Below are 14,737 nucleotides of genomic sequence, written 5' to 3'. Positions count from 1 at the left end.
AAGATCTCAAGTCCGCATCTTGTACAGCAATTAACCACTAAGAAGAATATATGCAGTGTATTATTTGTTGAAACTATACTTCCGATTTGATTTGAAACTGTCTCATTGCTATCTGTTTATCAATAAAATTTTGGAAAAAAAAAATAATAATATATAGCATGTGTCAATATTCTAAACAACTACCATACTTTGTTAGTAAAATAAAAATACTAATAATATAAATCCTGGACATGATAATTTTAAATTTCTCTATTAAAATAGGAATAAGTTCATCAAATTAAATTAAATACATGTGACAGTAGTAAATTTTTAAACACTTTAAGTTAAATTTGCTTAAGAATTAATACACAGGACAGCAGGAAAGTTTAAAACATTTCAAAATTAATCTTCCTAACTACTATGCTTGTTACAAATATTGTTCAGTCTAAACAAAAGGTGCTCAACAAAAATTTATCTGAACAATAGGTGCTCCACAAAATGAAAGCATGTGACTAGGTAAAAAATATTCAAAACCTTTTTATTGTACATCTGAAAATGCTCTGGCAGGGATACAGTTTAGCAAATCCCAGAAACTCGAATAAAGAGAATGAATCACTTGCTGAGTGGAGGAAACAATGGAGAACAATGGAAGCAACAGTAGACTGTGACCACTAACAAGTCCCAGGCTCACACTATCTGATGAGGTTCAGAGGAGAAACTCCAGGAGGAGAGGAAAGGACTGTCTGCAACAGCAGAGGAGACAACAATAGTCCAGGAAGAAATGTTATCTTGATTTTGGTGGTAGTACAAGTTGGCGATTCTCATAAGAAAATCACTGAAATGTACAATTAAAACTGTTGAACTTATTTATATTTAAATTATATAATTTTATTTATCATATATATACTTTTTTTTTAAACCAGAACAACTCAGGATCCTCCCAAGCTAGGCAAGCTTTCTAACACCGAGCTAACATCTTTAGACCAAATAGAATTTCAAAATGTTATTGAAAACACTAGCATACTTTATGTAGCACACAAAAACAAAAGTTATTATAATTCACGTATACAGTTTATCTAAAAGTATACTATGGCTTAGTACAATTTTCTCACAAGCTTTTTATTTTTTTGTCTTCTGTCTAGTTTTTAATCTGTGTAATTAATAATTACCTATATAAGGTCTAATAAATGAATTTGATGCAAACAAAATTAAACAGGGGTGGAAGGAAGGGTTAAGAAAAACAACTGGCCAAATAGCTCAGTGGATTAAAGTGCCTGCAAGCAGGCACAGGGGATGGGGATTCAATCTCCTGACCTGTGCTGGCCCTGGCCCCACCCCCAGGGTGTGCTGAGAGGGCAACTGAGACTCGGCTTGGTGGAATATGCCTGTAATCCCAGCTCTTGGGAGGCTGTAAACAGGCAGATCACTGAGTCCGTTCTAGTAGTGAGACCCTGAACACCCTGCAGACCCTTCCCTACAATACAAAAATAATAATAAAGAAAAAGAACTGGAATATGTTATGTACATGCACCAACCCCTATGAAGAATGTAAGCATTATATACTCTAAACGTGGAATAATAAAAGTCAAAACAAAGAAAAAAGCTATTATAGAAAACTTTACAAACTACATTCTATACAATTCTGAATTATTATGAAAGCTCATGCCTGCTGTGCCAGCCCCACCCCTGGGGCACACTGAGACCGCAATTGAAACTAGGCATGGTGGTGTGCGCCTGTAATCCCAGCTCTTGGGAGGCTGTAAACAGGCAGATCACAAGGAATGCGATCTAGTAGTGAGACCCTGAACACCCTGTAGACCCTTCCTTAAAAAAATACAAAAAAAAAAAAAAAACTTATCAAAGTTATATACATTCCAAGGTGTACTTAGGCCTTTGTACTTTTGTAATTTCTTAAATTACTCTAGAGACTTTATAAAATAAAATAGAATACTTGAAGAAATGAATTATATATACAAAATTAAATATTTGTCTTTAACTTTTATTCCTCTCCAAAACTGTTAGAAGAAAAAAACTATGATAGAAATGTACAAATACAAAATCAAATCCCCAATACTTAAATATTTACATTTGTTGGAACATAAAAATGGAACACAATTTGACTCTAGAATCTAAAAAAAAATTATCTTTGGATGCTAAAATCTACATAAACATTTGTTTCAGAATATGAAACTTAAGTTCTTAAAAAAGCGCAAGATGAGCAAACAAACTACAAAGGATATCTGGCTTTTCTTCGTTAAACAGAACTTTGGTCAAAAATACCTATAGTCTTTCCTATTATCTTTAAAATTTCAGTTAGCAGATCTAAGAATTTTTAATTAATTATATTCTAGTCCATTTAATTTTAAACTTTTAATATCAACTACATGTTAGTTCCTACAGCATAAATATACATATGAAAAATAAAATAAGGCATGATACAAAATAACAAAGTGGAATGAATGGACTTAGTATTTTGAAAGTCAGTAAACTTACCAAGGATTTTAATTAAGAAAAGAAAGATAAAAAACTGCCCGTTGCCAACTACTCATCTTCTTAAGTAAAGCAGACTGAATGAGTCTTAAATAGTTCTAATCACAGGGCAAAGGGGCACAAACCCCTTCTACCCTCTATAATTTTTCAAAAATCATGACAAAAGCCCATGCCTACAAAGGACAGTCTTATAAATTTTCAAGTCTGTTAAAGCAACAAGATGTAAAACTCCCACATTCGACTTTAGAATTTAAATGTCTCTGAGTAAGGGATAATTATTTGTAGACCTAAAGATATCTCACTCAATTATTGAAAATCAGAGAGATTTAGAATAAAAGTAAGTTAGTTACTGATACATACTATGTCAAGAATAAGCATCAAAATCATTATATTAAATGAAAGAAACCAGACACAGACAACCACAAATTGTTGACTCCTTAAAAAAGCAAATTTATAGAAACAAAAAGTAAATTAGTGGTCACCTTGGATTGGATATGAGCTTTATAAGTGGAAATGAAGAATTTTATTGGTGAAATAAAAAATCCTTAGACTGATTCATGGTAAGTTACCTTAAGTCATAAAATTGTATACTTAAAATGAATGCATTTTAAGCTACATAAAATATAAAACTTTTTAAAATAAATTAACAAAGCTATTCCTACAGAACAATACTTAAGGATTAAAACTTACTACAAATTGCTAATCTTGTATTGATTAAAACAAACATAACCTGGATTTCAGCTTAAGTATTTACTTATATGTGTAAATGCAAAAAATAAAATAAAAAACAAAAATACAACCTGTATATACAATGTGTATAATAGTATCTCATTCATAAGGCTGTTATAAAATTTTAAGTTGGACAATACAAATAACATAATTAACATTACCCCCGCACACAAATTAGCAATAATTCTGAGTTATTAAAACCATCCCCACAAATTTCTAATATAACCCTCATCTAAATGGAAAAAATAATTCTGCTCATGAGTTTTGTTGTTGTTGCCGTTTTTGATTTGTTTTGTTTTGCTTTGTTTTGTGGTGCTGGGAATTGAACCCAAAGCCTTGTGCATGCACACAAGAACTCCACTACTGGAAAAAAAAAAAAAAAAATGCCAGATAGCTCTGTGGATTAAAGAGCCTGCTTAGGTAGACACAGGGGCCAGGAATTTGATCCCTGGCCTCCGGTGCCAGCCCCACCCCACAGGGCACATTGAGATGGCAACTGAGACTGGGCATGGTGGCACATGCCTGTAATCCCAGAACTTGGGAGGCTGAAAACAGGAGAATCACTACAAATCTGATCTGTGTAGTGAGACTCTGTAGACTCTATACTAAATACATTAAAAAAGAAAACAAAACTCCACCACTGAGCCATATCTCCTGCCCCTCATGATTTTTTAAAATATGAATTATAGTCAAAGTAAAAATGTAATATTAAACAAATACACAAAGCAATATCTATCATGACTTATGATTACCAAGTACAAATATCTTTTCAAAGCCTTGACAAAAGATGAATTGCAGTAATTCATAACCAAAGAAAATACAAAAAATAAATCAACTTTTTAGAAAAGTTTACCTTAAGTCCACAATTATCAAGTACACCCTAAACAACAATGAATTTGATAGTAATGGGCTATTTTTAAAAACCAGAAAAATGATATACTAACTTATACAAAGGTTCTTTATTTATCTGCACTATATTTCCTCCAGCCCTAATTAGACAATTTTGAGTTCAAACATAAATCATTTAAGAAAAATAATCAGTAATACAAAACATACTACACTAGCAACAACTAAACATCTTGTAAGAACCAGCATAGCAAAAAGAAAAATTATACAAATAATTTTAAATGACAATCTATAATGTGTAAATTTTTCTCTCTTCAAAATTTCCTTAATTAAAAGAACGTATATTTTCTACTATCATGAGATCAGGTAATTTGACTGTGCAGCTTACTGATGACCTCCCATCAAACCCCTGCAAAGTGTGTGGCATTTTGCAGTCATTCCCCATGTATTTGTAAAATAGATCTGAATGAATAATGTGAAAAAGCATACAATCACACCTAAAAAAACTATTAGAAGTTTCTATTGAAATTGAGGAGCATTTGCTTTTAAATCTACTTAACCTATCTGTCTTCTTGTCACTGGCTATGGAATCATCTTCAAAATTACCCTGATAGAATAGCCTAAAGAGAGTTACTTCCAGACTCAGAACACATCAAAAAGGGGGGGGGGCAGCCAGATAGCTCAGTGAACTAAAGCACCTGCTTAGGAAGACTGCAGTGGCCAGGGTTTGATCCCAGGCATGCTGTGCCAGCCCTGCCCCCAGGACATACTGAGATGGCAATTGAGACTGGGCATGGTGGCGCACACCTATAATCCCAGCGCTTGGGAAGCTGAAAACAGGAGAATCACTACAAGTCTAATCTACATAGTGAGACCCTGTAGACCCTGTACTAAGTACATTAAAAAAAGAAAAAAAAAAAAAAATATCCAGGTGCATCTGATAGTAGGCTCTCACTAATCAGCCAATAACTTCATATATGATTGCTTCCTCAAAACTGAGAAACATACATTTTGTTATTAGTTCTCACCTAATTTATGGTATTTTCTTACAGCAGCTTGAAAAACTAAGGCATAAGTGAAATGTTCATTTGATTTAGTTTTTATTCCATTTAGTACTACTAAACTTGTCTATACTTCAAAACTCATGTCTGTATTTCAAAACTCATGTGTATATGTAATGTGTTTAACTGATTACAGTTTTGAAATATTTTTTAAAAAGAAAATTAAGTGAGAAAAGATACCTAGAACTCTGTATACTGTAGAAAAATATAAAATCTTTCTGCAGAAAAACTTTTGTGAGACACTCATTATAAAAAGGGAAAGAGTAAAGACAGTTGTAAAAATAAGCTTATAAATAATGCAAGGAATTCTAATAAATTCATCCCATTCTCCATCTCTACAATTTAAGTACCACTATCCCAAATACTCACTGTACTACTTTCTACCAGGTCAAACTATACTAATTTTAAGAAAAACACTATGTTGTATTTTAAAGGTTAACTATTTTATGCAAAAAAGCAAAAGTCGTAAGTAAGGTATGATCAGCTTCTGAACCAAGAGTTAAGATAATCTTAGGTAATACCAAAAGTGATATGATCTCACCAAAAGGCAGAAAATACTGACACATCATGTACTTGAAAAGGAGATAACTTACAAAATATTTAAAGAATATATCTCAACAATTAAAAAAAAAACTAAAAACAAAGAAACTCAATGGAAACTTTCTCAAAGTCTGAAATAAAAATTAAGCACATGAAAAAATTCTAAACATCACTATTTAGAACAATACAAAATTAAAATCCCAATGAGATAGCACTTGATATTCAGTAGGATGACTATTATCAAAAGTAAAAATATTGTGTTGACCAGGAAGTGGAGAAATTAAACCCTTCTACATTGCTGAAGGAAATATAAAACGCTATAGCTAAATGTGGAAGTAAGTAACAATCCTCAAAAAGATAAACATAATACATGATCCTGCAATTCCATATCTACATATATAACCAATAGAATAAAAGCATAGACTAAGGTGATGGGAGTCATATATGACTCCCAAAAGGTTGGAGGATCCTAAGTGTTCACTGGTGGATAGTTCAATAAATGAAACAATGGGATACAAGTAAAATTCAGTCTCACAAAAGAATTATGAAATGAATAAACAGATAAGAAATTAATTCTAATATGTGCTTACAACTTGGATGAATCTTTAACATAAGTGAAATGAGCTAGTTACAAAAGACAAAAAAGGATGATGATCCCACCTATATGCATGTCTAGAATAATCAGATTTATAGAGAAAAATATAGTAGTGAAGCCTGAGAGGGGATAATTGAGAGCTAATTTTTTAATGATGTACAACAGTTTGAGAGATGAATGGTAGTTATACAACAATGTGAATATACTCACCACTGAATTTTACACTTATAATAGAAAATTTATGTTATGAATGCTTTACTGCAATTTTAAAGCAATATGATACAGTTCAAAGACATTAACTGAAGACAGGATCAAAATGATACCCTTCCTAGACAAGTAATTTGACATTCCTGGAACTCGGTTTTCTCATATTTGAGATAAGACTGGAATAGGTGATGTCAATATAGTATTGTTTTTTGCTTTTGTTTTGCTTTATTTTTAATTCAAAGCATTCTTTGAAAGGATCTACTCGATATTAGAATAGACAATGCTGAAAATTCACCCTAGTACCACTAGTGTGGAGATAAAAGAACTAACATACCAGTTCAGTCTTAGTAGTTTTAAAAATAGTTTTAAGAAAATGTTAATAACAAGAGCAGGTAATTAACATAAGCAGATAGAGAAAGAAAAAAGAGCCAAGTATTCACCTCTAGATTTGTGGCCTGTGTCAAACTGTGTCATTATTTAAAACAGGACAGTAAAGCACACCATACATTAAACCCTCAAGACAAACAGCACAATGCCAATCAAAACATGAGTAACCAAAAAAATTTTTAAGAATGGCATTTAATCTCCCTAAAACAACCAAATTTTAAGGAGGAAAATAGCAAAAGAACAACAAAGAAATGCACATAAACTTTAGGAATCTAAATTTTAAACTGAATCACAAGAATATGTAAAACTACCAATGTTCACACAATGGAATACTGTGTGGAATACAATCACAAATTATTTTCTCTGGTATTTTATTGATTTCAAGCCACACTTAGCAACACTTCACTTTACCAAATTGTATATTTCTTATTTTCAAATTAAGAATTGATAAAAATTATAAAAACATTTTTAAAGAAATAAAAAGCAGGCCGGGGAGATAGCTCAGTTAAATAAGCGCTTGCCTGGTGAGCTCAAGGGCCACAGTTCAATCCCAGTTCCATCAAAATAAAAGGAGGAGAGGGGAGGGGAGGGGAAGAAAGAAGTGCAATACAATTCTGTAAACCACAGAAAAGATATAATGTACAAATGGTTTTATTTAGAACAAACACAAAACATATTCAAGTAAGTGTTAGCATACTCTCTAACTCGTATGTTCTTTTAGATATCTGCAGACAAATTTTAGGTCATATATGACAATACTTGTAGTAAACCCTACACATCCTTAAAATAAACCTCATGTATTTAAATATTTTTTTTCGGATAAAATGAATAATTCATTCTGGAAATTTTGAACATTTTCATGAAATTAAGAATTTTCCAAAGTAAAGAGCATTATTAAAGTTATTTTAGCCTTGTAAATAATAAGTAAATCAGCACATATCTGAGATGAAAGTATAGAGATACTTACTAAAATTAATACTGACATATCAGCTATGACAAATCCATGGTATTTCTTATAAATTAGAATATCAAATATGGCATAAAAGTATCTAATAAGATATATAGATGCAAATTAAAAGTTAACCCCATACCTAAATAGCATAATAAGTGACATGTACAGAAGAAGGAGAAAGAAAGAAAAAAGAAATTTACCATGAAAAATTATGCATAATCACCTTTAAATGTCTTCATTTTATCCAATAATTGATTATAAATTCTGTTTTTATTTTAAATGTTCCGGATCAAAAAGTAATTTTTTTTGAAAATGTATGCATTCATGTTACTAATTTAATTTTAAAAGACATATTATTAGAAGAACTGAAGCATTCTAAATAAATTAAAATCTATATTTTCTGCAAGTCATGCCACTTATAGTAAAAATCTAATAGAAAATACATTCTGAAAAACTAAGGTCACTAAATACGGTGAAAAGTAAAGATAATCTAAATAATAAAAATATTTCCATTTTAAAATGTAAAACAGTTTCACTAGAAAATAATTTCAGACATTTAAATATTTCATAAATTTAAAAATCATTTTAACATATTAAAAGTACTGGTTTTAACTAAAAACACATGATTAGTAAATTCTGCTTTTCTTTCTATAAATTTCTAAATTCAAGTAAGTATCTCTAAATGAGGCAACTCAACTCTAAATGCAGACAATAACTACAAATCATTTTCTTCAAAAATGTATCAACCAAACACGTCAGATAACGCTGAATTTTATGTAGGAGTACAAATTACTCAGTGCTTATAAATATTCATAAAATTATTTAATAGACAAAAGTGTTGGCCTTAGATATTAATTCAAGTCTTTCTTTAGATCTTTATACTCTCTCTCAAAGAAAAAGGCATTTGCTCTGTTACAAATTACACACTAAGGCAGCAACATTTTACTGAATCTCCAAAACAGATTAACTTTTATTCCAACAATTACTATAACCACAAAAGTACAATAAACTAACACATTTCAGACATTTAAAAGATTTCTATATTTGCAAAAGACTTCATCGTCAGATATTTTTCTAAAGTTTTCCATAAAACTAATATATGGATATAGAACAAATACATTTGACTTTATCTCCTTCTGAAATTATGAAAATTAACATAAGCATATTTTAACATGTAATACTTACCAACAAGTGGGAAGTTTTAGTAATTTACCATACAGAGCAGTGCTAAAGGAGGGAATAATTGGCACAGGTATGCAGTAAGATCCACTACAATCCAAAGATGTCAGTCCTGCTTGAAAGCCAAATATCTAAAACAAAAAGAAAAGATCCAAATGTTCACAAACTTTTAATAAGCACAGGATGAAATACGTCAGTTTCAAATTGCTGTACAACAGCTGCACAATATGTTCCGATGTTTTTTTTCTACTTCCCGAACAATCAACATTTTCTTTTATTCAATTTGACATCAAGTCAAAGAGCTACACATGTTGTGTTTCTTTCATATCCCTAAAAGAGCACTGCTTTTGACTAACTTTTCTAAGTTTCACATTTATTCCTATATATAACCTTCACATAGTGCATTAATATCTGCTGAAATTTACATCTATTCCATAAATATACATAGCTGACAGCATTGTCCCCACTGTAAATTATAAATTACATAACTTGGTGTTAAAATCATCTAACTAAAAGTACAATCTTAGAAATGTATTATCTTCAAGTTTCATTATTCATTCATAAAAACAATATCCAATAATATCCTAAATTGTTACTCATTTCTCTCTTCTTTTGTGAAAATAACTGTAAGATTGATATTTTATACTCCAGGAAATTTGGTACAAGGTATAATTACCCTCCTATGTTTACACTTAAAATGAGATCACACTGAAAATTGTATAAGCAATCCCTATTTTGCCTGGACAATGTAATATCTTAATAGAAATATTTTAACAGCATATTCTACATCAAACATTGCATAAAACTGATGTTTCTGTTCTAATTATTTCCAATAAAACAGACGATAAACATGTCATACTAAAAGGACTGACACAATTGCCTTCCAATAACATACAAATCAATGTAACCTCAACAGTTATCTTTAATTATTTAATCCCTGAATTTATATCCCACTGATTTCATAGCTATCAACCCAATCTGTAGGATTAATATTAACTGATAAATGCTGCAAAAACATTCTCAGATATAGTACATTTATTCAATGATCATGAAGCGAAGATCAATTTCTTAACATCAGAGCTGAGGGTGAATGTAGCTCATGAAGCAATTGTCAATACAGGAGGCTCTAGGTTTAATCCCTATGATACAACATAAATACCTTTACGGTATTAAGGTACATACAAATGGTTTCAAAATCCTATTATGACCCTAATATTAATCAACCGATAATGTAAAACACTTTCTTCCAAAACCAGTTTTTCATGAATGAAAGTGTTCTGAAAATAAAACAGTAAAAATAACATTTTCAAAGAAAACTGCATTTTAAAGGTCATTTCTATCTAATTATAGTCAAGGAAAATTAAAGTGGATGCAATTACAATATTAATTTGTATAGGTATTGCTATTAACAAATTAGCAAGTACAAAACTGATAAGAAAAAAAGCTATGTTTTGAATATCAAGATGATTACATAAAATCATAACTTAAAAATTAACATATTACATACACATTTATTCTTTCTGAAGATCTGTTTTGAATTCTAACATTTCATATTTTCTCATAAAAGTCAAGTACACAATTCTGAAATTTACAATTTATAATAATATAAAACATAATTATCAAAAAAAATTTAGTCTTCAAATATTCCTAGTAATAACAGTAACGATGTGATTTTATCACATCATACTACCTATGTTCGACCAAGAACTTTCTCAAAGCTACTTTTTAGTAGCACTCCAATGGAATTGGGTGAAGAGGAGATCCCCTGCTGGCTATCTGAAGAACTGCAAAGAACTCTGGAGAACTGCAATTTTTTTAAAAAGCTGTATTATATTTACATATTTTCTACATAAACTACTATGCAAGCATTCAAGTAGGTAAAAATTATAAACAGTATCTATTAGATATATTACCTTCTATATACTGCCAAATTATATTTAAAACATCAAATTGTGTTTATCTACCATATTAAAAAGTTTCAGTATGCATACTCCTCTAAATCATAGCAATTAGATATACAAATTTACAATATTTAAATCACCTAATGACTTGTCAAGGCTGTTTCACCAAGGTTATGAAACGTATCATCTGAAAAAAGCAAAACCAGGCAAGTATGAAGTGAAGTTACTTTCATTCAGGGTAGCACACATATCTGGAAATGTAATAAGCAGGCTAAATGCTGAAAACTAATGCTCTGAAGCACTGAAAATGTGTAACTACCAACATAAATTTTACTTGAGGTAAACAAATTTGAACAAGATGACATAAATATCGCATTAAATGAATATTAAACATAATGCCACTAAACAAAAAAAAGGCAAGAGAAAAAATATATCACCACTTTTCTAATTTTCTTTTTAAAATTTTTTGAGACAGTTTCACTATGCAGTTCAGGCTGGTCTTGAACTCACATTGTAGCCCACACTGGCCTTAATCTCACAGCAATCCTCCTGCTTCTGCCTCCCAAGTGCAAGTATTACAGGCATAAGCCACCACATCTGGCCTACTAATATTTCAAAATTTTATGACAACTGTTCTTTAATACTTCAAACAGAGGAAATTTTGAGATTTTAAAACATCATAAAACTTCTACAAGTTATTAACAGAAGTTAGGATAAATTAGGAATTACAAATTTAAACAAAAAAATGTAAAAGGTACACATTAACCATAAGTGCCCATAAAAACTAAGTAATTTGTGATATAAAAGAAATCATTTTCATGATGTCATGAAAAGCCACACAGTATAATTATTCCCTAGTTAAAAGGACAAATAACCAAACACAGGCTTCATGTGAAAAACTGTTTATGTAATACACCGAAACACATAAAAACTGATGATTTATTATGACCACATAAAAAAGCATAATAATGAACATATTCTATAGCAAAAGCATTTAGCAGTAAAAGAACTATAAAATTTTAAAGCTGACTATTTAAATGTTTGACTCAAGCATCTCATTTACAAAAAAGATGAGGTATAAAAAGGATAAAAGATGTCTTCAAAATTACATATCATTGCAGCAGCATTATGATGCTACATTCCATTTAGTTCATCAATTAGCTCAATTTTGTTAGCCTTCCTTCCTCCCTCAGCTTCACCCTTCCCCTCTCCCAAAAAAGAATGGCTGGTTCTCCACTTAGCCTTAAATAAATGAAATCTTTGAATCTTTTACCATCTGTTATGGATTGTGTCTAGTTGTCCCCCCAAAGCTTCATGCAATTATGGGGCGGACTTCTAGAGTATATGATGAATTCATGATCTAGTGCTGGGATTATGGGGTGAGTATGCTGGGATTATGGGTGTAAATGCTACTCAGATTATGGTATGATTGCTACACCCAGCCTGGGACAGATAGCCTGAATGCAACATAAGGAAGACAGACTTGCTCTCTGGAGCTATTGTTGCCAATACTCCTCCCTTTTGCTCTCTTTTGTTTTACTCTTTTCCACCAGCATGAACTGCTTCCCTCTGCCATGTTGCCAGTCTCCTTGCAACCATTTGAATATGGACTGAAACCTCCACTAACGAGCTAAATAAGCCTTTCCTTTCTTAACTTTGGGCATCAGGTACTTTGTCCCAGTAATGAGAGAAAAGTAGTTACTGAGACATCATCACTTCTCCTTCAACTATGAGTAAAACGACTTCGTTCTCCTTTCATCAGTAACCATCTTGAATGAGTAGCACAGACCCTGGTAGAAACTCCCCTCAAAGTAATTTTTGTTTATATAAATACTGAAATAAAAGAAAATGCGGATGGAAACTGACACGTTTTTCTCAGACAGGGAAAGAAGGATTTTACTTTTATCTCATCCCTAACTTAAACCAGTAAAACTATAAATACTGATTATTTTGCCACCATCTAGAATTCCAAAAATATTAATATAATCATTCTGTACTTACATTGTTGAAGATGTAAAATCCTTCAGAATACATAAGTACTTGCAAATAAACAATAAGAATGGAATAACCCTATTTTAAAATAAGCAAAATATGTGAATAGATATTTCTCTATAGCAGATATGCAAATGGCCAATATGCAATGAATATGAAAAATAAAATACTGAACACCATTACTCACTGTGGAAATATAACTGAAAACCACAAGATGGGGGGACGCTGGGGAAATGGCTCAGTAGAATAAGGCGCAAGAGCCTGAGTTCAATCCCCAGTTCCACAAGAAAAAAAAAAACAAGATGTCCCTTTATAATAGCTAAGATGCCTAAAAGCAGGACAGACAATACTAGCAAGTGTTAATGACAATGTGAACACACAGGAATCCTTATTTAATCACTGCTTAAGTAACAACACAACACAATCCTCTGGAAGAAAGTTTGGCAACTGCTAAATACATCCAAAAGAGAGTTACTATATGATTAATTTCTTGATATTATAAACCTAACAAACATAAAATTGTGACATGAATGTTCATAGCTGTATTATTCATAATAGTCAAGTAGTAAAAAAAAAATCACAAATATCCATGAAGTGATAACCAGGTAAAAAGAATTTTGTTTCTACAAAAATGAAATGTTATGATTCAGTCCTAAAAGGGAACAAAATATATATTTTTTTTTGTTTAAAACAAAATTTATTATAATAAAAGACATGATGCCATTAATCACCCTTGAATCGTCCCTTCCCTTGTCTCAAACATGCTTACCCCTCCTTCCTTGCCATTTTCTGAAGCAGCGCTGGAAGTACCTCCTTTTGTACAAAATATTTTTTTAAATATTACTTTCAGGGCCGACCAGATAGCTCAGTAGACTAAAGCACCTGCTTAGGCAGAGCACAGCAGCCAGGTTCAATCCCTGGCATGCCATGCTGGCCACACACCTGGAGCGCACTGAAATGGAGACTGAGACTGGGCATGGTTGTGCATATCTTTAATCCCAGGGGTTAGGAGGCTGAACACAGGAGAAAGACTAGAAGTCTGATCAACATAGTGAGACCCTGTAGACCCTGTACTAAAATACATTTAAAAAATAATAATAAAATATTATATTCAGGTCTCTCAATCATTTTGAGTTAATCTTTGTGTGTGGTATGAGGTAAGGTCCACCTTCATTCTTTTGCATATTAACATTCAGTTTCACAGTACTAGTTGTTACAAAAAGAATATCCTTTCAACTGAGCAGTCTTACCATGCTTGTCAAAAATCATTTGACCACATCTACGAAGGTTTATTTCCGGTATTAACCCTATTCACTGATTATATATTCCTGATATATGTCAATATCAAACTGTTTTGATTACTGTCTTAATTATTTTTCTCATAGCTGGCACACAAGACCCAACACCCACAATTTCAAGAAAGTAATGTTTACTTTGGCTGAAAGTTTGTAGAGGATTCAGTTCATAGTCAATGGACTCTAAGGTAGGGAGATATAACAGTGGGCATGGCAGAGGAGAAACAGTTCATGGCCTGTCACATGGAAAGCAGAGATCACAGTAGAAAGAACGGAAATGTACCCTTCCAGGCCACACCTCCAGTGAACCATCTCCTTTGACCAGAGTTCATCTTCTAACATCACAATTAGCTACAAACTTACCAGTGGACTAATCCATTGATGAATATCACACTTCCAAGACACAATCACTTCTCAAAAATCCCATTAATGAGTATGTGAGGCTTTGGAAGGAAATCTAGATACAGACCTTTACAACTCCTGTAACTATGTAATAAGTTTTGAAATTAAGAAGTGAAGTTCTCCAGACCCAGTCCTACCCCAGGCCCTGTGAGTGTGTGGAGAGCTTCCTCCTAACCTGCGCC

General features: G+C 31.8%; 1 protein-coding gene across 1 annotated transcript in view; it reads right to left on the bottom strand.

Moving 5' to 3' along the window:
* Vps13b (vacuolar protein sorting 13 homolog B) overlaps nt 1–14,737 on the bottom strand; it is an 881,657-nt gene that overhangs the window by 759,370 nt on the left and 107,550 nt on the right. The window contains 3 exon segments of the mRNA XM_023699943.1: nt 1,396–1,416; nt 2,208–2,243; nt 8,968–9,096. Of these exon segments, the coding sequence (XP_023555711.1) occupies nt 1,396–1,416; nt 2,208–2,243; nt 8,968–9,096 (186 nt within the window).

The sequence above is a fragment of the Octodon degus genome, unplaced genomic scaffold (genome assembly GCF_000260255.1).
Source record: "Octodon degus isolate 3935 unplaced genomic scaffold, OctDeg1.0 scaffold00118, whole genome shotgun sequence".
Taxonomy (NCBI): Eukaryota; Metazoa; Chordata; class Mammalia; order Rodentia; family Octodontidae; genus Octodon; species Octodon degus.
The sequence above is the reverse complement of the archived record's forward strand: the minus strand, read 5'-3'. Positions and strand labels throughout refer to the sequence as shown.